At 40.9% G+C, this 23,825-nt stretch overlaps 3 protein-coding genes across 5 annotated transcripts in view; 1 reads left to right on the top strand and 2 right to left on the bottom strand.

The window, feature by feature from the left end:
* Positions 1 to 688, bottom strand: part of UBR3 (ubiquitin protein ligase E3 component n-recognin 3) — a 107,016-nt gene extending 106,328 nt beyond the window's left edge. Inside the window, exon 1 of the mRNA XM_072418311.1 lies at positions 183 to 688. Coding sequence (XP_072274412.1) covers positions 183 to 607 — 425 coding nt within the window. The 5' untranslated portion in view covers positions 608 to 688. The remainder of the gene's footprint in view (positions 1 to 182) is intronic.
* Positions 525 to 23,006, top strand: METTL5 (methyltransferase 5, N6-adenosine). Of its 3 annotated transcripts, XM_072418308.1 has the most exons (10): positions 525 to 1,704; positions 2,157 to 2,317; positions 3,261 to 3,427; positions 5,303 to 5,404; positions 6,287 to 6,401; positions 7,132 to 7,316; positions 7,905 to 7,987; positions 8,174 to 8,225; positions 9,371 to 9,420; positions 17,788 to 23,006. In XM_072418308.1, the coding sequence occupies exons 4-10, from the start codon at positions 5,305 to 5,307 to the stop codon at positions 17,887 to 17,889; spliced, it is 687 nt and encodes a 228-aa protein (XP_072274409.1). In that variant the 5' UTR covers positions 525 to 1,704; positions 2,157 to 2,317; positions 3,261 to 3,427; positions 5,303 to 5,304; the 3' UTR covers positions 17,890 to 23,006. The 3 variants fall into 3 exon arrangements, with proteins under 3 accessions (XP_072274409.1, XP_072274410.1, XP_072274411.1); XM_072418310.1 differs by lacking the exon at positions 17,788 to 23,006 and adding an exon at positions 11,319 to 11,440 and having other exon boundaries at positions 547 to 2,317; XM_072418309.1 differs by lacking the exon at positions 3,261 to 3,427 and having other exon boundaries at positions 525 to 2,317.
* SSB (small RNA binding exonuclease protection factor La) lies at positions 11,140 to 19,732 on the bottom strand. The gene is made up of 12 exons (XM_072418307.1): positions 19,620 to 19,732; positions 16,550 to 16,623; positions 15,811 to 15,914; positions 15,552 to 15,726; positions 14,365 to 14,472; positions 14,178 to 14,278; positions 13,992 to 14,063; positions 13,437 to 13,479; positions 13,010 to 13,150; positions 12,511 to 12,697; positions 12,082 to 12,210; positions 11,140 to 11,562 (listed from the first exon to the last, which is right to left on the bottom strand). The coding sequence occupies exons 2-12, from the start codon at positions 16,613 to 16,615 to the stop codon at positions 11,465 to 11,467; spliced, it is 1,224 nt and encodes a 407-aa protein (XP_072274408.1). The 5' UTR covers positions 16,616 to 16,623; positions 19,620 to 19,732; the 3' UTR covers positions 11,140 to 11,464.
* Positions 23,007 to 23,825: the final 819 nt, after the last annotated feature.

Below are 23,825 nucleotides of genomic sequence, written 5' to 3'. Positions count from 1 at the left end.
CCTCATATATATATACACACACACACACATATACACACACAGTACACAGGCAGTTGCCCCTGCTCACACATTGGGGAGGTGGTCACACAACACAGGTAGCCCTCTCCTCCATACACACGGGTTGTCACCCCCCACAACACGACACAAGCGTTGTCACCCCCCATACAACACGGGTCACTCACCCGCTCTCCCTCATGACGTTGCTGTCCCCGCAGTCACACGCCCCCCCGGCCTGGCTCCGGAACATATTGAAGTCGTGCCCGACATGTTCTCCCTGGTTGAAGCACTCGGCACACAGGGACATACACGGGGAGATGCCGCACGTCCGGCAGCGATAGGCCACGAAGTTGGCGGTCCACACCAGGCCGCACAGGGTGGCGTTGTCATAGGAACGGACGGCCTGACAGAAGTCCTCGAACTTGTCCCCCCCGGCCAGCAGCGAGCGGCACCATTCCAGGGCCTCCCCCGCCGGCCGCTCCGCACACAGCACCCAGTCCAGCACCTCATTCAGCTTCTCCCGGCTCCGCTCCCCCCGGCTCAGCTCTTCCTTCAACCGGGCCGCCGTGGCTTCCTTATCCCGGCTGAACGTCGGCGGCTCTGCCGCCATGATGACTGCTCACAGGAATCTCACTGCCACCCGCCGACACCGCTCAGATTTACTTTTGTTATCTTCCATACACGGGGCTGTGCGAGCTCTCGCGAGAAGTGCGCCGCCTCCTGTCACTTCACAGCCCTGCACTGACAGGACGTGGGGACACCGACAGGACGTGGGGACACCGACAGGACTTGGGGACACTGACACCACATGGAGACACCGACTGGACATGGGGACACCGACAGAACTTGGGGGCACCGACAGGACATGGGGACACCGACAGGACATGGTGACACCGACAGGACATGGGGACACCGACAGGATATGGGGACACTGACACCACATGGGGACACCAACTGGACATAGGGACACCGACAGGACATGGGGACACCGACAGGACATAGGGACACCGACAGCACATGGGGACACCGACTGGACATGGGGACACCGACTGGACATGGGGACACTGACACCACATGGGAAAACCGACAAGACATGGGGACACCGACAGCACATGGGGACACCAACTGGACATGGGGACACCGACAGGACATGGGGACACCGACAGCACATGGGGACACCGACAGGACTTGGGGGCACCCACAGGACATTGGGACACCTACTGGACATGGGACAACGACAGGACATGGGGACACTGACAGGACATGTGGGCACCGACAGGACATGGGGGCACTGACACCACAGGGGGACACCGACTGGACATGGGGACACCAGCAGGACACGGTGACACCGACAGGACATGGGGAGACCGACGGGACATGGGGGCACTGACACCACATGGGGACACCGACTGGACATGGGGACACCGACAGCACATGGTGACACCAACAGGACATGTGGGCACCGACAGGACATGGGGGCATCAACAGGACATGGGGACACCGACAGGACATGGGGACACTGACAGCACATGGGGACACCGATTGGACATGGGAACACCGACAGGACATGGTGACACCAACAGGACATGTGGGCACGACAGGACATGGGGGCATCAACAGGACATGGGGAGACCGACAGGACATGGGGACACTGACAGCACACGTGGGTACATTTATTGGGATAATGAGTGATCTCTGGTACACAAGGTAGATGTGTGATCCTGTACAGTTTGTAAAGTTCTGATTTCTCAATGCAGATGTCCCCTGTGTCAGACATAATCAGTGTCAGGATTCACCATCACAGTAAATGTATGGCTGGAATACAACTGTCACATGATCTGTACATGATCTGAAATCACTGACACTGAAATGTAATCAGAGCTGTACTGACCCAACCAGAACCAAGTCCACATAATAATAATTATTATAACAACAATATTGACAATGTGCACTGTATTGTAGGCAGCAGATGACACAACAATCATTCATCCTATGAATCTTTTAGGCAGAACTAAACCTTACATATAAATAATTGTAAGCAGACTGTCTCTTCTGTAAACAAAAAAACCATAAGTGCCTGATTTACCTAATGATTTGCTAAACTCTCCTCTCCCTGATGCTTCACAGGCATTTTCACTCTTTTTCTCTTTTGTGTTCAGGAAGTTTGGTCCGGAGGCCTCCAGATGCTTGGCAGGGGGTGGTGACATGTTCAGAACAAAGATGGCGGCATGGGTCAGAGCATGCGTTACAGAAAGGGACCGCACACAATAAGATTGGGCAGAAAGTGTATTGTGGGCAACATGGCAAAAAGAGAATGAGGGTAATAACTTATTTTGTGGAGGGGGCACAACCAGCTTGGTAGCCAAGGGTCATGCAAAACAATCCACCCATCTCACATCCAATCAGCTGTCCCCCGCTTGGAAAATGTAAATCGGACTTCTTGGTAACAAATGTCCCCATCTATCAGTCCCCAGACCCTGTTCTATAAAATCATTATTTGAGGCAAAAAATGGGGAAAACGTGCAAAAAACCCTGGGACCTGGCCCTGCTCACCCTAGGGACCTAGAAAGGGATGGAGCAGGAGGGAATTCTCATTTGGGATCCTCAGCGTTTTACAGAATCCAATGGAAGTCACGTAGACATACAGCCACCCCTTGATGTGGGCAATAGACAAGGGGTTGGGTATGATGAAATGCCTGCTTTCTGTAGGTTGTACATTAATTGTATGGTTTACCAGTCTTAGTAGATGTAAACCCTGATAGAATGGCATTTGCTTTTCCAAAGTCCTGTGTATCAGAGGCAATTGTCTTTTATTTAACACAAACACTTATCTTAGCTTTTTATTATATATTTTGTTGCCTATCAGCACTGCAGATCTCCTGCAATGGCTGTACATCATTTTTACAATTGGTGACAACAGACCTGCATCATTGTGCTGAATCATTCGCTTGTAGTCTCCATCACAAACCGGTGTGACAATACAGGAGCAATGTTACCATGATCTAAAATTATTTTCCCATGTTAAATATTTCATTGATTTGTTATTGACTGGGTTTATATGTATACCTTAATATAGCTATTAATATTCAAGCTATCCCTAAATCTAATCATATAAATCAAGATAATGAGAAAACACTAACACATATTTGTAAAAATATACATAAATAGTTTGTGTTTAATCATGTTACCTTAACACAAACTATGTATGTTAGCAAAGATTAAACACAACAAATAGTAATTCTCAGGTGGCGTGTCATTCTCAGGGCACCAGGTGGCGCACTAACACGATCCCACCTGATTGCACAGAATTATCTCCGGAACTAAAACTTTAGTTGTAGTTGTTGGAGGACGTTTTGAGATGAAGGACGGGGTTCACGTGGTTGTTTTACTTCCTGTTGAGACTCAATCACTTCTGCTGGGGACAAGGCTGGTAGGTGTGTGTGTGTGTTGTGGATCTTTTACAAACTGGAGATGTTTTATAAAAATCTTTATTATACCAGAGACATATTTACACACCATCAACTAAATTATTATTATACAGGATTTATATAGCGCCAACATATTACGCAGAGCTTTACAAAGTCCATAGTCATGTCATTAGCTGTCCATCCAAGGGGCTTACATTCTAATGTCAAAGGCATCTGTCTTTAATACAGTCTAAAGCCAATTTGGGGGGAAGCCAATAAATCTAATTGCACGTTTTGGGGATGTGTGAGGAAACCTCCAAACTCAATGCAGATAGTGTCCTGGCCGAGATTCGAACCTGGGACCTAGCGATGCAACGGCCAGGGTGCTAACCACTGAGACACCGTGCTGTCCATGAATAAAAGGAGATCTGATATGGAGGCTGCATGAACATGGGGCATGTTTTACCAGACATTCACTCTGTGTGTATCCATATATCTCATCATTATAAAGTAAACCTGTCATTGGAGAAGGTTTAGATAAATGTATGTTGCTATGTGACCAGTCAGGGCCCTTTCAGACTCATTGGTTTGACACTGTGGAGCTGATGGCTCATTAACTTCTGCAGCCACTTGAAAAACAAAAGGGTCCCCACCACTCCCTTGAATCAGAGAGATTAGTGCTGCAGTTGAGCTCATTGCATGTCTGAGAGCTGGCACTCTTAATAGAGAGAAGAACATATGGTGGCATTTTGGCCCAGTTGAGGTGACAACCTTTGGGTATATGTAAATTCAGTCACTAAAATCTCATATAAGCTTTATTACGTCAAATTTGTAACATTTTACTAAACCTTCAGCTTTTATTATATATCCTGACACAAAGGGTTGCTTTCTGGTATAGGGTGACTTCACTCTGCACCTGTCTCCCAATTGTTTTCATGTGTTATCACACAGATTCCATAGGAGACACCATGTAGCTGTTTGAACACACATTACGCATGCATGATTCACTGTTGTCGCCATCAGAAAACATTCCCTGAGCAATGACATCAGGGTCTTTAATACTTTCTGACGCACATATCAGGTACTGCAGATTCATCTTCATTTTGGCTTTCTAATCTGCATGTTTGTGCTCAGTCACTGATTCAGAAAGCCATCCAGGAAACCAGTATTTTTAGAAGGAGTTTATCCCCCATATTTTTAAGGTTTGGGTTGCTTTATAAGCCTCCTTGTAGTCATGTAGAAAATATTTAAAGCAAAATATAAAAAGCACCAGGCAGCGGTGCTATCCTACACTTTTGGGTGTGTTTTATGGCATGTCCCCCTTGCTTACTGTGGTTTCTCCCTATGTGTCCTGTAGTGACATAGTGGTCAGGGGGAGAATTCACAATTATGATCACACACACCCAAAAAGCTAACTATTAAACTTTATGTTTTACAAGAGGCTCCAGCGCCGAAATCTTCCCCTTGACATACATTGCGTGAGATCAGCAATTTTTTTCTATTGATGAAAGGGCTCCTTCTGAGCATGCCCAGAAGGAGCAGCCAAGAATGCACTCCCAATCATTCTTGATTACCTAGGTGCTGCACCGCCCCTTTTTTTTTTTTTTTTTTTAAGAGTATTTCTATTTAAAAGAACAAACAAACAAACACAACTTTTACTTTAAATAAAAGGGTTGTCTACTCTTCTATGTAAAGTAACAATTATGTGTTTAGGTACGCTTTAAATATATTTTAAAGGCAAAAGGGTCACATTAGATTAGAAATCAGATCCCTTTCTCGAATATAACTTTTTGTTTCATTAGCCATTAATGAGTTGGTCGGCTGCATTCTTTGAAATAATCCCGTATGTAGAGACTAATGTTTTATATCTATTTTTGTCATTTTCACTTTCCTTTTAGAGATGAAGCTAAAGGAGTTGGAGAGCTGCCTGCAGCAGGTTGATGTCTTTGAAAACCCTAAATTACTGCTTGAGCAGTATCCCACCAGACCCCATATAGCAGGTTAGTGTCACACACATTGAACTTGTCACTTATGATCTGTTATGTTGTGTTAAAAAACGTATCAACTAGCAACCTTTTCTTATAATGTGTAAGCACACAGTGGGCCCAAATGTGTCTCTGTGTAACCATTAAAAATATGTCTACACAGCATAGACTTGCTAAATTGTGCTCAAACAAAAGCCTTGTGCTAGAAGGGCTGCATAGTGTTTTTTTCAGAACCGCACACTGGGGTAAATTCTTATTTTGATGAGAATTGAAAATAAAGCCATAAAGCAAATCTACCAAAATAAATCTGTTTTCTGACTCTTGCCCATTCTAAGACTGGGCAGAAAAGTGAAGGCATTATAGTGAAGTTGAAAATGAGTGATGGCTTTATTCTGAGAACGTTTTCAGTTATTTAGCTTTGTGACATCTATTTTCTTTACATTCATAAGCTAGGGAAGGGTTTAAATCCCTTATTGGTATTTTTTTTTTTTTTTTGCTGCCTTTGTCACTCAGACAAGAAGTGATGGGAAATGGCATGAAAACTCTTTAAACCTAAAACATATATTTCCAATTTAGTAAGTTGTCACAGGAATAGGTATTGCAATTGAATGATTTTCCTGTGTACCTTAGAGATGAATCTCCCTAATGAGGATTCGGAAAGCCAACTTTTCCCCACATACTTCAAAAACTAAACAAAAATGTTCTCTTTATTTACACTTTGGGAAAATGAATTGATGTGTTTTACTGTGTGAACTAAAGATTTGAAATTTGCAGGTTCTGCAAGATTCAGCCATCATTTTTCACAATACAAAATTGTTGCACATTACCTTGTTCATGAGTTGTATTTGAGTAATTTACTGGTATACAGGTTTTTTTTGATCTTTCATGTATTTTCAGCATGTATGCTGTACACGATCCATAACACATTTGGTGATATTGAAGATAAAGTTGTTGCAGATCTCGGCTGTGGATGTGGGGTCTTGAGTATTGGGGCGGCCATGTTGGGTGCCGGGTGAGTACAGCATGTTCAATAAACTTGTGTTACTTTATTCTTCACTAATGAATCTTAAGGTGTCTATATAAAATGTTAGTTCTGGCGTGCAGTAACCAATCAACAGTTTTCTGTTTTGAATCTGCTTTCTTTTAAAGCTGAATTCCAGCCTTCCCATCAGCATTGCACAGTTGTATGTAATCCTCTCTTGTACTGAAATCTTTACTCTAATATCACTGCACACTTTTAGCTTTACACACTGCAAGTCATAGGTCCTCTTATTTCCAGGCTGTAGAATGTTTAGTATTATCTAGTCCAGTGTTCTCCCAAGCCCCTTTTAGCCTGAAAATTTGGGTCACAATACAGGGGTTGTCACCCGCCTACAGCTTCTTGGTTCTGTCAATTGTGGCGGCTCAACATCTCAGGTAGATCTTACCTAGAGTGATCTGCATGCAGATGCAACCTTATTGGGAACAACCACTTCTCCAGATATGCACCCAGAGCATTTTGATATTGGCATAAATGCTCCTAAAAGCCAATGCATTGCTTGATTTAGGGCATCTAAAAGGAGTACTGAGGTAAGATGTTGTGATGTGCTATGGAAGGCATGTGTAGCAAACCAGAGAAATAAACACAAGCAATTTACACTTCAGCGTTAAAATATTGTAGGATTAATTACTCATTTTCCAAATGAATTTTTTTTTGTGTTGTGCCCATTAACATAATTCTGGCCTTTTCTTGTATTGTACAGTTTATGCCTGGGATTTGACCTAGATGAAGATGCTTTGGAAATATTTAGAACCAATGCTGAGGAGTTTGAACTTAAAAATATTGACCTAGTTCAGTTGGATATCTGCTCATTACCAGCTCACAGCCTGGTGAAAGCTGTAGACACAGTGATAATGAATCCTCCTTTTGGAACAAAGCATAATAAAGGTAATGCTGTATTTCTGAAAATGAGCATCATTTAAATGAATGATTGTGTGGATTTGTAAAATGTGTGTGGATGATTTGTGTTTTACTATTCAGCTTAACCAGTGTATTTAGATAATTTTTGGTCACAATAAAGGAAGTGAATGAAACTCCCTTATGGTATACAGACAGGACAAAACATTTTAGGGGGGGTTCCACTCTACATTCATGAGTTTAGTTATATACCTGAAATCTGAGATACGATACAATACAGATGAGGGGTCGGGACAGAGCCATAAAAATATCCTGCATGGATAGGTGAATGTAATTGAAAAAAGTGAGATTCTCTTAAGGCTACATACACACCAGTTTGTTATATTCTCAGTTGAAAATTTATAGTGAGTACAGGTGTCTCCCCTACTATCAACTGACACGATTGTTACTTGGCTTGATGTCCTCTGCAGAAGGAGCCATACAGTGATCATGCTCAAATGATAAAGTATAATTAATCGTGGAGAAAACCTGTGTGTCACTAGCTCTGCCAGTATACATGGTTCACAATTTGCATAGTTTATAACCTACACTTCTAACTCCTAATTCTTTTTTCATCAGGTATGGACATGACATTTCTTAAGGCAGCTTTGCAGATGGCAAGGACATCTGTATACTCTCTACATAAGACATCTACAAGAGAGGTAGGCTCCTATTCAGAATTCTGATTCTTTCTCAAGCTTTCTGTGCATTGAAGTAAATGATTTGTATTAGGCTAGTTCCCCTTGTGCTTCTACATAAAACAGTGTTGCATGGGTAGTGTTACTGTGGAACCAAGTGTGCAATGTTTTTTGATTTTTTATTTGTTAAAGTACATTATTTCTGTCTAGCATATCCAGAAAAAAGCTGCTGACTGGAAAGTGAAGATGGAAGTAGTAGCAGGTAATTTTCTTTCCTAAATGGAAATTCCATTTTATATTTAAATGACTAATATTAATAAAGTTAAAGAACCTCAGAATGCAGCGCACATAAATGTAAAGTAGAGCAGAGCAGATAGAGTTTCAGCAGCATTCGTCTATGCTTAATAAACTTATTCACAGCCCATAGAGGTCTATAGGGCCAGTACTGAGCATCTGCCTTGTTGCAAACGGGCGTAAAAAGCCTGGTTTGCTAACTCATTTTGTGTAAGAGTTAGAAAAGATATCTGTTTCACTTTAAAATGCATTGGCCAGGGCCAAAAGAAATTTGGAATTATGATAGATACCTGGTATTGTTGGGTATGGGAAAGCATGTGACTCGCTCCTCTTTCTCCCATATGGCCAGTACTTAGGCACTGTTATGTGGGGACAGGAAGAGTCCTAAACCCTATATAAGTTCAAAGTTTTTTGGCAACCAAAAACCAAGCAGCTGTCTAGGTAAAGAACCAGAAGTCAATAAAAAGATCCAGTACGAATGAAATATTTCTCAGCTCAAGCACCTTATCCATGGTGCCTGTCATCATATTACACTATATGATTCTTACTTAAAGGGGCAGAAGCAAACCTCATAAGAGCAACACCTACCACTTATTTTTTATGTACAAGGGAAATTTTGTTTACTTGACAGCTTTTGTAACACAAGGATTTAAGTAAAGTTACTTAATATAGGTGGTAGTAAGTTATTGTAGTAGTTTAATCCACTTTATCAATTTTACATGTAACAGTTAAGGGCTGGAGATTGAGGTCATGGCATGTTTGCAGTTTCTGTTGTGAAACTTAGAATATACAGCCTCACACACAGTCACCTGTTCTTGAAAAATCAGTGGCCAAGTTTTTCTGGCCTTCAAAATAGTTAGAAGTGTATGACAATACCAATCTTTGATGTATAAAGGTTTTTAACAAATGAATAGCTGAAATGGTAATACTACACTAGTTTCTGGCCATTTAAGCCCAGAGTGTGGAGAATGTAGCTTATAGATTTCCAGGTGCAGTTATAGAACTTATGTGGTGATACAAGGAGACAAATCTGGTATTTTAGAGGGATGGAGGAAAGAGAAATTTCAGTATGCAAATATTTGTTGTACTGAAGTCACTTTCTTTAATTTACAGAGCTCCGCTATGATCTTCCAGCATCATACAAGTTCCACAAGAAGAAATCAGTGAGTTAACTTGCAGTTTTTGTTGGTCGTTAGATTGTATGGTATACTTAGAGTAGACACCATGGCATTCATGTCCATACTTGGGTTGTAAGAGCAAGCATTTTCATGCTACTTACTAGGGGGGGGTACTTTCGTCAACCATTATAGGTAGTCCCCCAGGATGTCCAAACATCTCCTAGATACAAATGGGAATTCCATGTTTGCTCCTGTGCAGGATGGAGGCAGTTTGCATTGCTTGCAGAAGAAATCTTTTGCTAAACACAGCTCATGTTGTGGGTGATTTTAAGAGTGGAGTTGATCTGTAACATCTTGTAACTCTTAAAATGACCAAGACAAACACTGCATTTTTTTTTTTTGCATATCAAAGCACAGCTTGCTCCAGAAGTTCTGACTTACATACAAATTTAATTTAACAAACCTACAGTCCCCATCTCATATGTAACCCAGGGGACTACCTATGTATTGCAGAATCTGGCACTATCAGATACTCCTGGGAAGACTAGGTGTGTTGTCCACCAGAAAGCATTACTATTTACCTTTGTAAGGACTTTCTAAGTTTTAATCAAGTTATTCCATTTAAAGATGGGAAAAGGTCCAATCAGAAAGTAAAGGAATTGAGTGGAATTCCAAAAGTAAATGTTTGAACTTTAATTTTTTTCTATACATGTAATAATAAACATGGTAAAAACTGCACTACAAATACATAAGCAAAAATGCACAGCATGGGTGTAAGACCAGATTTTTGGTTGTAAAGAATAAATTCCCACAAGTGTCACAGGTATATATCAAATGTACAAAACACCATTTATAACTAAAACAGAAGACAAACAGCTATATGTATCAAAAGTGTAAGCTATATTCCAATAGCAAAAGTAATAACAAAATATTAGTATTTACCCTTTAAAAGTCCATTTAGAGCCAAAGTCTGAAAGCCAGGGTCAAAAATACCTTTTTGATAGGATATATGAATTAGAACAGGACTATCCTTCAGCTGGGCAGACAAGATATGTGCATTTAGAAGGACAACCAAACGAAGTGTGCAGCATCAAGGAGTCACTGACATCTTTACAAAGTGTCAACAAAAACCTGGGCTTGAGCCTATTCTTTGCATTTTTGTTATTTATTCGTATGGATAAACTATACCTAAAGTTTTAACCATTTTTGGAATGCTACACAACTGCTTGCTTTCTGTTTGGCCCCTTCTACAATGTTTCAACCAGGGTGGGGGGGGGAACGGGACTGTGGCCTTTAGGCCAAATACAGGCCAGCCTGTAGTCCTTTCCGGCCTAATCCCGGCCAGCAGGGGTCGGCAACCTCTTGAGCCTCTTTGTTATGTGCCTCCCTCCTCTATTTACTGCGGCCGGTGTAAACACTTCCACTGCTGGGGTAGGGGAACATTCCCTCTCCTCCATATGCATTGAGGAGACAGAGATTTCCTTTTAGGGGTGTTCCTGGTGGGGGCAGAGCTCTCTCAAAAGTCCAGCCTAGTAGCCAAAAACATTTGCTGACCCCTGAACTAGGGGGTGGTAGAATTTTTTGAAATATGGAACTGATTTAAATCTATAAATAAACCTGAAAGAGTTGTGCCCATAGAAAAATAGTTATGTCACCAAAGCACAGAAATCTGGTTGCAATTAAGTGCTTTCTATTTTGTACATACTTTACCTAGTGAAATTCACCACAATTTTATGTTCATTTATAAAAGCCACATAAGCAAAGTACAATTGACTTTTTTATTGAATATTTTACATGATGGTGTCAAAGTACATTATGATTCTGGAAGAGTTACTAATCTGTATTAACAAAAACATAAATATAAAGTTTCAGTTATCAATTTACAAGTGTCATTCATTCAATGACTCAAAAGTAACCAAAAATTAAAAAAAAAATCCTTGCAGGTTGACATAGAAGTGGATTTTATCAGATTCTCACTCAACTGACTGACATTCAGCATCTGAAGACCTAAAATATGCATTCACTATTTTTGGAATTTTATTTTTTTCTTAAAAAAAAAAAGAAAGATTCTAAAATCCAGGGCAGAGAATTACTGGTCTCCAGCTTCAGTCTTCTGTTGCTTTGGTTCTGGTCCTTCGGTGGACTTCTCTTCTAGCTGCCTCTTCTGACTTCCATTTCTGGCATCACCTGCAAAAATAAAATTAAGAACTGAAATTCCATCCCAACAAGTGGCACCAACAAGCTTGAAAGAAGAAATGAGGCTATGATGGAGCAGCTCACTGGTTTATTTTGCATATTTAATTGAGTGGATGGAGTAGATTTAGCGCCCAATTTTTAGTTTTGCAGTGAAACTGAACAAGCTTCATCAAATGACTGAACTCCAGGCCAGCGGATGATTACAGCAAGACTACCTATATCAGACAAATTGTTACCCTTTCTCTGCAGTCATTCAAGACAAATACCCAGGTTCAACTTCCACTGCAGAAACAGCATTTTCCCCCAATTACTTTTCCCAAGTGCTGCTGTACAGAACAAATGTGGGTACTAAAGGTAGTTGGCCTACAAATTACTAGGTCTTTGCCAAAAAAATGTTTCATTGACAGAAGCCATTTGTACTCTCAAGTGTATAAAACCCATCTAAATCTACATAAGTTTACATTAAACGATGCAATGCTCCTGTGGGGCACTTATAAAGTTGTAATGTACCTTCTGCATCCTCCTCATCATCATCACTGCTATCAAATTTCTTTTTCTTTCCTTGGAACTGGATTCTCTTCTTGGGTGAGCCATCATTTCCTTTACCACCCCTTCCTTTGCCTTTAAATTTCCTACCACCTGTAATAAAAAAAAAAATAGTTTAAAAGTTGTACATGCACTTCCTCAGAATATTTTGTTCTAATTGTAGTGTCCTTTTGGACTTCACATAAACAAATTTCCATGATTGAATTTTCTGCACTTGCAATGTTATACAGACATGACTAAGTTACTTCTAAGAAATCTTCATTCCTGCTGAATGCTCAGCTGAACTCTGAAATTCAGTCTAATTTAAATAACCTAGATGCATTTCATAATTTCAACATTAATAAGCCATATAGACATCACTATAACAAATAATGCATATAAGCACGTACAAACCTTTGCCTTTCCATTTATTGTAGGATTCTTGTTGGTTCTCCATGATTTTTTTCAATGCAGCCTTTTCCTCATCACCTTCCAGAAGCTCCCAGGTCACATCCTTTCCTTTCAGTTGTAAATTGTCATTATTTGCAGCCTTGGCCTTCTCCATGGCTTCCTTGGCATCACTCTTAAACAGGATAATTCCCTAGGGTGGGGGGAAAACGGACAATTTAGCAAAACTCCTTCTCATTACTGGCCACTTAACCATTTCACATAGCAGTGTAGGCACATAGATATCATATAAGGTTTTTACATTTCTGCCTGGCAAGTAAAAGTTTTTAATCTAAGTAAACTCCAAAGTAATGGCAGTTATTGGGTCAAATTACCCACAGACCAGGGAAAGCAGATGCAAAGTTACAACAGCAGTTACATAATCAGGTCCATCCTGCTATGCATATTACTAGAGCTGCTGTGACCACCAAGCATTTAACGGGGTTTTATTATGCATTATACATACCTCCATTGCACCTCTACTGAAGTCAATCCATTTTATTTCACCATGATCCTGAAATAAGGCATGAATATCTTCTCTTGAAGTCATATTGTCCAGGTCTCCTGAGAATTTTAAGAGGCAGCCAGTCTGTTCTTCCAATGATTTCTGTACATCAAAAACATACACAAATCTATTCAAACTTTTGCATAACATTTAAAAAAAAAAAAAAACCCAAAACACCTAAAAGAATTTTAGATGCCAAAAGTTTTTAGCATCCAACTCTGACAATTAGGCTGACTTCCCACATCTCCTTACCCAATTTCGTAGCCAGGATGTACCAACTGACACATGGTACAAAACAGTGCAATGTCGTTTAATCTTACACATCGCCTCTAATAATATTTTAAAATAGCACAAAAATGGAGAAGGAGAGCAAGGGTTTTATGCCTACCATTTCAGCATCTTCTGCTTGTTTCTGAGCATCTGCCTTATCCCTGGAGAGAAAATAAAAAGATAGTTTTAGAATTGGAAACAAATTACATCATAAAATATGCAGTGTTTTGAAGTGGGCAAAAACTAGTTTGAACAGCAATAAAGGCACTAGAAATTTAAACGTTCAAAGGAACTATAGTAAGATATCAGCTTGTGTTTCAGATTACATCAGATCAGTGTTCTCCCCAGCTCCTTTTAGCCAGGCAGAACACCCAGCACTTTTCAGTAACTGCCTGGCTGTTTTTGAGTTTTTATTGAAAGGTTAGGTCACAATTCAGGGTCACCACAGCTTCTTCCCACCCAGCTTAAAAATAATATGGGGAGAACACTACTAAAAAAATTATATCATACAGTGGGACATCAGCATGATCTAATGGATACAGACATTTAGACCAAGTTTTAACTTGAATCAGACTTATGAATTCTAGAATCTAATTTAACAGAAATTCACATACAATCAAGAATGAATCTTTACATATTAACAGTATTACAATGCCTTATTCTGTATACTTACTGTTTGGATTTCGCTTTGGCCTCAGATTGCTTCTGCTTCCTTTCTTCATTTTTCTTTGCAAAATATTCCTCCCTAATAGTATAGAACAGAAAATAACACCATTACAAAAAAGCCCTTCTATGTAACAAAATCACAAATACATTACTACAGACTAAAATGAAAAAGAAACATAACCCAGAAACTTACTTGGATAATACGATCATATCCGTGTCTTTGAATTTAAGATCTCTATTTTCCAAGAATTTTTTGGAGGCATCCTCTGTTTCAAATACAATAAAGATTGAACCCTGTGTCAGGAAAGAAGACCCAGATTAATACACCTATACAATATTTAACCATCAGCATTTCGAAAAAATAAATAAAAGTTCCAAACCTTGAATGTCTTCTCAAGTGTTCGCCTCATCTGGATGTTTTCAATAAGACCCTTGTTTTCCAACCATCCTTTTATATCATCCAGTGTTGTGTCCAATGGAAAACCTTTCTGTGAAAAAAAACATTTGCTTATTAGTAGCCTGTGGGACCTCCAACATACATTACTGTAAAAAATAAACTATTCTGCAAAGTGGAAGGAAAATAGTTTACAATCTGTTGTGAACTACAGTCCCACCAGGGTATGCTTTACAAAGAGGGCATGCCAAGAGTATTCCAATACAGCAGTGGAGCCATCACGAAATTTGAACCAAGTGGGATCACCTATCAATATATTAATATAGCAAGTCTGGTTTTCTTTGTCATACACTAAGGGACACAGGATACAAATACCAATTGATGTCCAAGGCAATTCAGCTTTAGAGTGGGCAAACAAGCACCGAATGCATCTTAAATGTGTGCCTAAATGTTTAAACACCTCCCCCACCCAGTGGGACAATCACCTAATGATAGGTACAAGGGATGGGATTAGCTAGACTCCAGTACCTGAAGGTACCTAATGCAGAAGGACTGCCTCCATGTCTAGTCTTGTTACACTGGGTTCCTCTAGAGACTGGGCTCTGCCTGACCTCATCCTTTGTCCGCTATGTGTCCAGCCAAGACATATGGCCAGAGGTTACCCAGGACGCTGTAGACAGACGGTAATGGTTTGTTCCACATGGCTCATACAAGCAGACAGCAGCATGGAGAAGCTCCCTGGACACTATATGGTGCAAAGTATGGAGCATGAGCAAGCCACTTTTCAGGAAAGCCTTCAAGGTCTAGACCTAGAGAAAAAAAATTGAGGCATGCTGGTACAAAAAAAGGAGTTCTCCAGGGCTGCCCTACAATTTTCACCCAAAGGGTAAATGACTTCCTGTGTTTGTCAATGAGAAAGAAAGTTTTGCTTAAGATGAAGTTTCAGAGGCTTCAATTTCAGCAGTCAGCTGAACTACACCCAGTCTTTATACATCATCCATGATATTTCATACACATATGTGGGTTTATGATCTCTTTACATAAAGCCAAAGCCATATGACAAAATAAAAGTGGTCATAAATTAGAGACAAGGAACATTTGATGGCTTGCAATGACAAAGTGCACATTTCTGGTATACCTTGTTTCACAGGCATATGGCTCCTGGCTACTTACAATGTAGACTGATCTGTTCTTTATGGAGTTTTTGTACTCTTCTGTGACCTCTGGCAAAGGTTTGCTAGGAGATCTTCTAATTTTAGATTTTTCTTCATCAATTTCCATCAGACCAGTCTTGGATTTTTTAAGTGCTCCCAAAATAATTCCAAAGTCTGTGGTTAATTTACTTAACCTAACAAATATTGAGAGAAAAGGGTTAATACACATAACATGCTACAAACTCACACCAAGCCAGACCACACCAGATAATTTTTACCTGTTAAACTTGATCATTATTTCTAAGGGCACCCAGCCGTCATCCAGGGAGATCTGTTCCTTTAGGAATTTGTCTCGTGGAAGGTTATGGTCACCAAAGTAGTACTGTGAATAGACACAAATTAGGTTTAGACACAGCTATGTGTGGTTTATGAAAACTAACAAAGCTTTAACAACCAGGCAGAATTTGCCTAATTTTCCCATATACCTGTCTATACTCAGCACTTATGAATACAGAAGGGCAAACAACCCACCCATGTGACAGTGCCAATTAGCAATGAGTGAACTACAACTCTGGCCATTTGGATTTTTTACTTTTTAGTCCCAGAGGTTAATCAGAGACAGGATGTGATGGAAAAAAAGTATTTATGTCTGCAGAGGTTATTTATTTAGAAAATACCTCCCCCTCAAATTAAAAATGCCAAAAACTGTACAGGTATATATACTTCAGATGCATACACTCTACTGTTAAACTGCCCCAGGCTGCACAGACGTTGGCAAGGTGTTCAAAATTAAAAACAGTTTTTGAGCCCCACCAGTAGAAATTAACAACAGTACCATCAATAAATTATTATTATTGAATTAATTTTAAAGCACAATCATGCAGATCTGTACATTAAACAGGGATTCATTCTGACAGACTGCACAACATAGTGCAGGTGAGGACAGAGTCTTTTTACTGAGTCTTCATTAGATTAAACATTTACTAACAATTTTTCGTTTCTAGATATTTAACTTACCTCAATCTGCTGGCAGATCTTTGTGTCCAAGTCAGACATTTGTTCTTTATCACCGTTTTCTGCCATTTCAAAGCCTAAAACAAGAAAAAAAAAATAAAGAAATCTGTCACACAGAACTACAATACTGTAAACGGTTACAAGCTTGAATAGTAGCTCAGTTGGTATAAAAGGCAGAATTACTCACGGTGACAACAGGAAAAATTGCAAAGTCATACAGATTCATTTCAGGATAAAAATACCAAGCCTTGATATTAGCACAGGACAGTCATCCCTGTTTGTGCCCCCCTGATAAGAAAGGGTTGCAGTGCCATAGCAGAGACACAAATTCAGCTGTCCCTGTAGGCCACGGGGGGCACATGTGTCTTACGGAGAAATCCACAGAAATGGAATGCATCTTGACATGTATGATTTCTGCCTGACAGTAAAGGGTCTTCTAAATTTTTGCTATTGTTGTGAAATATATACATAGTGTGTGTTGTGTTTGTGCCATTTGTATATTCAGCAATTCAGACATGAGCTTTAGACACTGGAACAAGATTGTAAAAGATTTGATTGTAAGCTCTATGGGGCAGGAGCCCATCTTCCTCCTGTGTCACTGTCTGTATCTGTCTGTCATTTGCAACCCCCATTTAATGTTAGCGCTATATAAATACTGTTTAATAGTTATTTCTAAATAAATTGCTTGCTTCTGAAAAGTGCTAAACATAACACATGCCTATAGGTGATTGTTTAAAAGCCTATGCACGTCAATAAAGTACAACAAAGTGCCCCGGTCCTACAACTATTACACTTTCACTGTCATGTTCAGGGATACCCTATACATGTTGTGCAAGCATCCTTTTTGATCATATGTGGGCATAGATTCATATTTAGCAATAGTATGTTGTAGGATGACCAGCCATTTATGGGTCTTTGCAGTGCAAAAGTGACCACCAGTGTCACCTTTGCACTACTTTGAAGCTGTATGCACAAATAGTGCTCTCCCAGCTCTAACCCAGTGCTGGCCAGGTAAAGTACTGAGATTACCCAGAGCCCAGCGCTTCTGGTGTCATTATTACACAGTATGTATATAGCACCGACATATTTCACAGCGCTGTACAAAGTCCATAGTGGTGTCACTAGCTGTCCCTCAAAGGGGCTCACAATCTAATGTCCCTACCATAGTCCTATGTAATTAATACAGTCTAAGGTCAAATTTGGGGGAAAGCCAATGAACCTAACTGCTTGTTTTTTGGAAGGTGGGAAGAATCAGAAGTACCTGGAGGAAACCCACGCAGACACGGGGAGAACCTGCAAATTCAATGGAGATGTCCTGTCCGGGATGCAAACCTTGGACCTAGTGCTGCAAGGGCCAGAGTGCTAGCCACTGAGCCACCATGCTGCCTATTACAGTGTCATTAATTACAGGGTCACCACCCTCCACCTTGGCATCAGGCATGGTGGTCCCAACACCCTGTATGTACAGGTACTCCAGGGACACATGGCAGGGAGTGTTAGGTGCACCTATTAGTTGTAACATTGGGGTGATTGCACAGCTTAGTAGCCACCCAAATATAAAGTACAGCTAGCAATGCCTGGGTACTGACTCCTACACATCAATGCCAGCCAATACATTAGGAACTTCAGCGAGCCAATAGACTGCCAGAGTTGTATTCCAGCATCTCCGACCATCTATAATACAGATCTGGCAGTGGTACAATACTGAAACTTGTTACAATGTTTATATGGTCAGAGCTTTAGGATAAAATGTTGCAGATTTCAATACATAGAACTAATGCTGTGTACAGATAGAGGATTGCAGACATCTATAGATCATTTCCAGCAATAGGTGAATGTTGAGTGCTGTACACATCTTCCTGGAAAGTGGAGAGACAAGCAAGCAGCACCCAGCTGAGCTCTACTCTTTAGGAAAGTACAGCAGTTGCTTCTGAACGGTTGTTTATCAATCAGCATGACATGATGTTGGGTGGCTGCTGTACACTACAGATTTCTCCCCCCAAGAAACTGTTCACTACCCCAATGTTCTTTTAGAAGCTCAAGACTGCAGAGACTCATTTCCTACTGAACGCAGCACTACAGCCTGGGCCGATGCAAACTGCATACATGAGATTGAAGGTTAATGGGGAATAAAAAAGGGGTTCTTACCCCTAGGAGGAGCTTAGAAAAGTTGCTAACCCCAGAGTGCTACCCCTGCCCTCACACCTGAGTCACCAACCCAGGGCCAGCATGCAGCCAGTGAAATAGGACAACCATTACCCAATTTTTTTGTAGTTACGAATGACAAAGTTTCTACACCAACAGCTAATATCTCACTTCCTTCTATTTGCTAAATAGTGTTTTGTTGCAAGAAGTGCCAACAACACCTGTTGAACCTGCCAGAATAGTCTATTCCTTTGTGCACCTTAAAATGGTGTCAGGACTGAAGCACTCCCTGTATGTTACAGACATGGCAACCCTTCTGCACACATTATATACTAATTTGCTTGGGAGGTACCAACCTCATCCCTTACTACCCCAGCAGCTAGTGCACCCCTCTTTCCTGTACAAGGCTGCGGATGGTGAATAGCATGCAAAGGAATCTGGTGGCTGCAACAACCAGCAAAGCAGCATTGGGGGACCTCATGGAAAGGAGACCCCCCAAAAGAAAATATAATAGTTAGGGCTGGGGGCAGTGTATAGGTAGATGTATTTAGATAACAGCCCCATGGGGGCCAAGGCAGTGATCACTGTCATACCTGTCCCAAGCACATCTCCTGGATCACCGCCCTGTACAGATGTCTGGGGAACACAAAAAGCCCTGCTCATTCACCTACAACATGGGGGGAAACTTTCTCCTCCAGGCTGAATAATAATAATAAACGTGTCGGGCAGATGCTGAGCTGCAGCCACAGCGACCGATCCCCGCACACATGGAGCCCGGACACACCACGTGGATGGCAGAGAGAACCCCGCCGCCTGGCACAGCCCTGACCCGGCCACAAGTACAACAATCTCCATGTGGCTGCAGGCCGGGCTCTGCCCTATATAAAGCCCCAGCCCAGGCCCAACACACCCCGGCACATGGCCTCACCTGAACACGCTGCTTCTACACCGGACAACCACTCGGCCCGGCCGCTGAATGACGCGCTGATTTAAAGGCAGAACTAGCTCAGCACCGCCCCCTCCCGGCATTCATCAGCCGCGCATGCGCTGTAGGAGCTGGATGGTGGAGGATGTGATGTGTGCGGGTGTGTGGTGTCATAGGTAGCATCCTGGAGGTGTGTGTGGGAATGTGTGTATGTATATATTGTGTGTGTGTATATATTTATTTATTGTGTATGTATAATATGTGTGTATATATAATGTGTATGTGTGTATATATAATGTGTATGTGTGTATATAAATAATGAGTGCATATAATGTGTGTAAGGATCCTTCCTCATTGGATCTAGATGAAGACATTGCAGTGCATGCGATTATCCCAAGGAATAATGAGGGGTCAGGGCTAGTTGGTATAAAGTGGGGTTGTAGATGGTGAAAACATCAGTGAGGTCTGAGAAGGGTTAAGGGGTTCTTAAAGAAGGAAAAAATGATCAGCCTAGTGAAATGATAAGGCCAGATTTCTGTTAATTATTGTTTCACAAAATGTGGGAAATATACCAGAGAGAAATATTCTTTATCTAAATGCAAAGGGAAGAAAATAAGATGATTAATTCTGTTTTATCAAAATGTCAGGGGAAAAAATACACCACCTTGCAATAGTTAGGAAATTACTCTAGGTAGATACGCTGTTTTATAGCTGTTTAGTTTTTTTTATGTAGTATTCTAACGCTCTCTATATGACACTGAAAAAGCCGACAGGCCACATGCGTCTGTTTTAAAACATTGCTTTTCTTGAATCTCAGGAGATCTCTGTATAATTTATGGTCATATATCTCATGGTGTTTAATAGGTTTGGACCCTTTTCTAAGAATGTTGTATTTATGTGCTGTTTGATATTCACAATTGTACTTCATTTAAACGTTTTTTTCGGATAAAATACAACCTAAATTACTGAACAAAAAAACAACCCAGTTCTCTTCTTTCTGTTCTGTTGATATACTGGGATATAATACAGGTTTCCATTTTGTTGTTTGTATGTAACTTTAGTGATCTTTATACAGATCTAACATGTTTCCTGTTGTTGGTCCAATCCTGGGATCAGAACCAGAAATTATTTTATGACCAATGTGATCACTTCTCATTCTGCAGAAATGAATAAAAATGTACTGATAGATGATCAATTACACAATTAGTAATAGGGCCAAAGATGGTGGATTCAGGGGTGAGAAGTTGCTTCAAAGCAGGGGTCAGCAAAGTTTTATGGCCACTAGGCCACTATTGGGGTGGGAGGGAGCACACTAGGCCAGACCTGCCCTAATGGCCCCGCCCACCACCAGGGAACGCCCCCTGAAGTGAAATCCTTTTCCTCTGTATGCATTGTGGAGGAGAGGGATTTACCTTCAGGGAGCTTTCCCTATTTACCGCAGTGGGTGAAGTATCAATGCCGGCCGCGGTAAAAAGAGGAGCAACTGCAAGGAGGGGCACCGGAGCTCTGGCTGTTCCTAACGCACCTGGCAGATCCGCCGGCAACCCGCGACTCCAGAGGTTGCCGGCCGGCATTAGGCTGGATCGGCCAGGGGGCGTTAGGCCAGGACGAACTACCGGCTAGGTCGTATCTGGCCTAAAGGCCGGAGTTTGCTGACCCCTGCTTTAAAGTGTAACTCCAGTCTTTCAATTTTTTTTAATATATGCACACACATGTAATTAGCCTAAAGCCCCCCATGCAAAAAAAAAATGTTTTTACCATCTCCACTTTCCTACAGCGCTGTCCCTGAACCCAACACCCACCCCTCACCCCTGATCTGGCACGGGTTCTCTTTTTTAGGCACAACAAAACTTTTCCATGTCGCCCACCTTCTGTGAGCCCAGTCTGTCATTTACTAGCCCCATGAAGCCTGTGCTCCCAGCATCCTCCAGAGTATAAGGAAGAAGCTGCAGTGACATTCCCAAACCACATAAAAGACAGCAGTAAAAAAACTTAAACTTAAATGTAAAAGTTTGGGGGTTCTTTATTGAAGAATATTAGAGATGTTCCCTTGGAATTTTGTGGTTGGAGCTATTCAGATCATAATGATTATGGCACAGCCCTACCATTTTCCTTGTGCCCTCCATGAAGAGGTGTCCAGGATCACTGCTGCATCCCCTGAAAATGCCATCTTTGTTGCCAACTCTTCCAGGTTCACCACAATCTTCTCAAAGCAGGCCAATCACCAACATTTTCACTTTACATAAAAGGGTAGACAACTCATTTTTGTAAAATAAAAAATTCATTCTTTTTTTTAAATCCTTTTTTTTTGTTTTTAAATTTGCTGTCCCTGATAAAACAGAATGGGAGCCTCCTGAGATACCCACGTCACACTTCCCAGTAAGCTTCTGCCTCCATTCCCTGGTAGGGCATCCAGCTTTAGGAATCTTTGAGATGTGTTTGGGAAGACTTTACACAGTGGTGTAACTCGCCTATCATCAATACAAGATCTTGGTGAAAAAATATTAATAACAAATGGTATTTATATAGCGCCAACATATTCTGCAGCGCTGTATATTAAATAGTGGTTGCAAAATGACAGACAGATGCAGACAGTGACACAGGAGGAGAGCACCCTGCCCCGAAGAGCTTACAATCTAAGAGATGTGGGAAGCAGCACAGACTAGGAGGGGGAATGGTGGGGGAGTAGTGATGCTTTAAGAGACAGAAGAAGGTAGGTAGGTGAGTTTGAAAAGACAAGTTTTGAGTGCTCTTTTAAATAAGCAGAAAGTAGGAGCAAGCTGAAAACTCTGGACAGAAATAGGCTTATCAAAATGATACGCAAATCATAGCAAATGTGTGCTGTGATCAAAGCTATAAGCGGTCCAATGACATATCAGAGATTGTGACTTTTTTGTGTTATTTTTGGCAGTGTATTTTGAAGGGAAATCAGTACACTGTACATGCAGCGTCTTGTTGTAACACTAGAGAGCGCTGTTGTCTAGCATAGTTATGGTTGCAGGAAGAATGATAGGGCATGCTGTGCTAAATTTTGTTCCATTTAGATCCATCTACTAGCTAGATATTTAGACTACATTAAAAATCTTGCACTTTTGTATATAGCGATATAGGCGGCTTAAGATTGTTAGAACACTATTTATGTTCCATGCTTCTATGAGTATTATTGTTAATTTTTGTATATTTATGTTGATTTGTTTTATTCTGTTTCATGAAGGCTTTGACAGATTATTGCTACTTTTATCAGAGTATATGCTGTATCTAAGATGTGTATTTTATGCTCATACGAAGCCAATGCCATTACGGGTTAATAAGATTTCTGTGTTTTATGTTTTAATGTTTGCTATGTATGTTTGTCTATTTTCCTTGAAAACTCAATAAAGCTGATTGACACAAAAAATCTTGCACTTTTACTATCTGCTCAGCCACAACACCCTAATGTCATCCATTTGCACGGTTATAACATAACAATAAGCTATAGGTAAAACCTATGGATAACTCTAGATAAGATATACCTTTAAGATCACATAGGCCTGGGGGGACAGGTGTTCCCAGGTGGCTCCCAGCCACTTAACCACGTCCTGGTTCTCTAATGAACCAGTGTTTCAATAATTGAGAGCAAGTAGTACTGAACTACTAATTACCCCCCCTTTCATTTCCCATGGGCAACCACGGGTCAGACACTAGCCTCTCAACCACGCATCCTCACCACCCATCTGACCCAAGCCTAACTTAAAGACATTTGGTTCTCTACAGCTCTGTAATTATAGCCAACATTCTTTGTTGCATCTCAGAACTGCTGATCTCCTGCAGCCTTATTATAGGGATATGATCTTCAGCAATATCTGTATCAAATGTGGAAAATCTCAGGACAGCTCAGGACAATGTTCGAGTGAAATGTGTTCTAATAGCCCTGGATGTCTCCAAAGGAAGCCTATGTGGCGGGGTGACAATGGGAGACAAGGACAGAATTGAGTCACCCTTTAATGAGCATTGTCTAAACAATGATCTTTGTGGCAGGATCATAAGCTAATATTGTAATGAAAATTGAAGATTTAAAAATATTGAAACACATTTTTACAAGCATGTGAAAGCATTTATAACTGGGTTTGCTTATACTGTGAAACGTATAATCTATTAAAAATAGAATATAGAATAAATTGTTTCATCATCAATAATACTAATATTATGAGAATGACAATCAGAATATGA

Source organism: Pyxicephalus adspersus, chromosome 7 (genome assembly GCF_032062135.1).
Source record: "Pyxicephalus adspersus chromosome 7, UCB_Pads_2.0, whole genome shotgun sequence".
NCBI lineage: Eukaryota > Metazoa > Chordata > Amphibia > Anura > Pyxicephalidae > Pyxicephalus > Pyxicephalus adspersus.
This window is presented reverse-complemented; position numbering and strand designations above follow the sequence as displayed.

Coding starts and splice junctions, on each gene's coding strand:
- METTL5 (XM_072418308.1), top strand. CDS start 5,305: ATGAAGCTAAAGGAGTTGGAGAGCTGCCTGCAGCAGGTTGATGTCTTT. Junction 7,317..7,904: donor TGGAACAAAGCATAATAAAG/GTAATGCTGTAT, acceptor TTTTTTCATCAG/GTATGGACATGACATTTCTT. Junction 7,988..8,173: donor ATAAGACATCTACAAGAGAG/GTAGGCTCCTAT, acceptor ATTTCTGTCTAG/CATATCCAGAAAAAAGCTGC.
- SSB (XM_072418307.1), bottom strand. CDS start 16,615: ATGGCAGAAAACGGTGATAAAGAACAAATGTCTGACTTGGACACAAAG. Junction 14,064..14,177: donor GATATGATCGTATTATCCAA/GTAAGTTTCTGG, acceptor CTATACTATTAG/GGAGGAATATTTTGCAAAGA. Junction 12,211..12,510: donor CAATAAATGGAAAGGCAAAG/GTTTGTACGTGC, acceptor TTTTTATTACAG/GTGGTAGGAAATTTAAAGGC.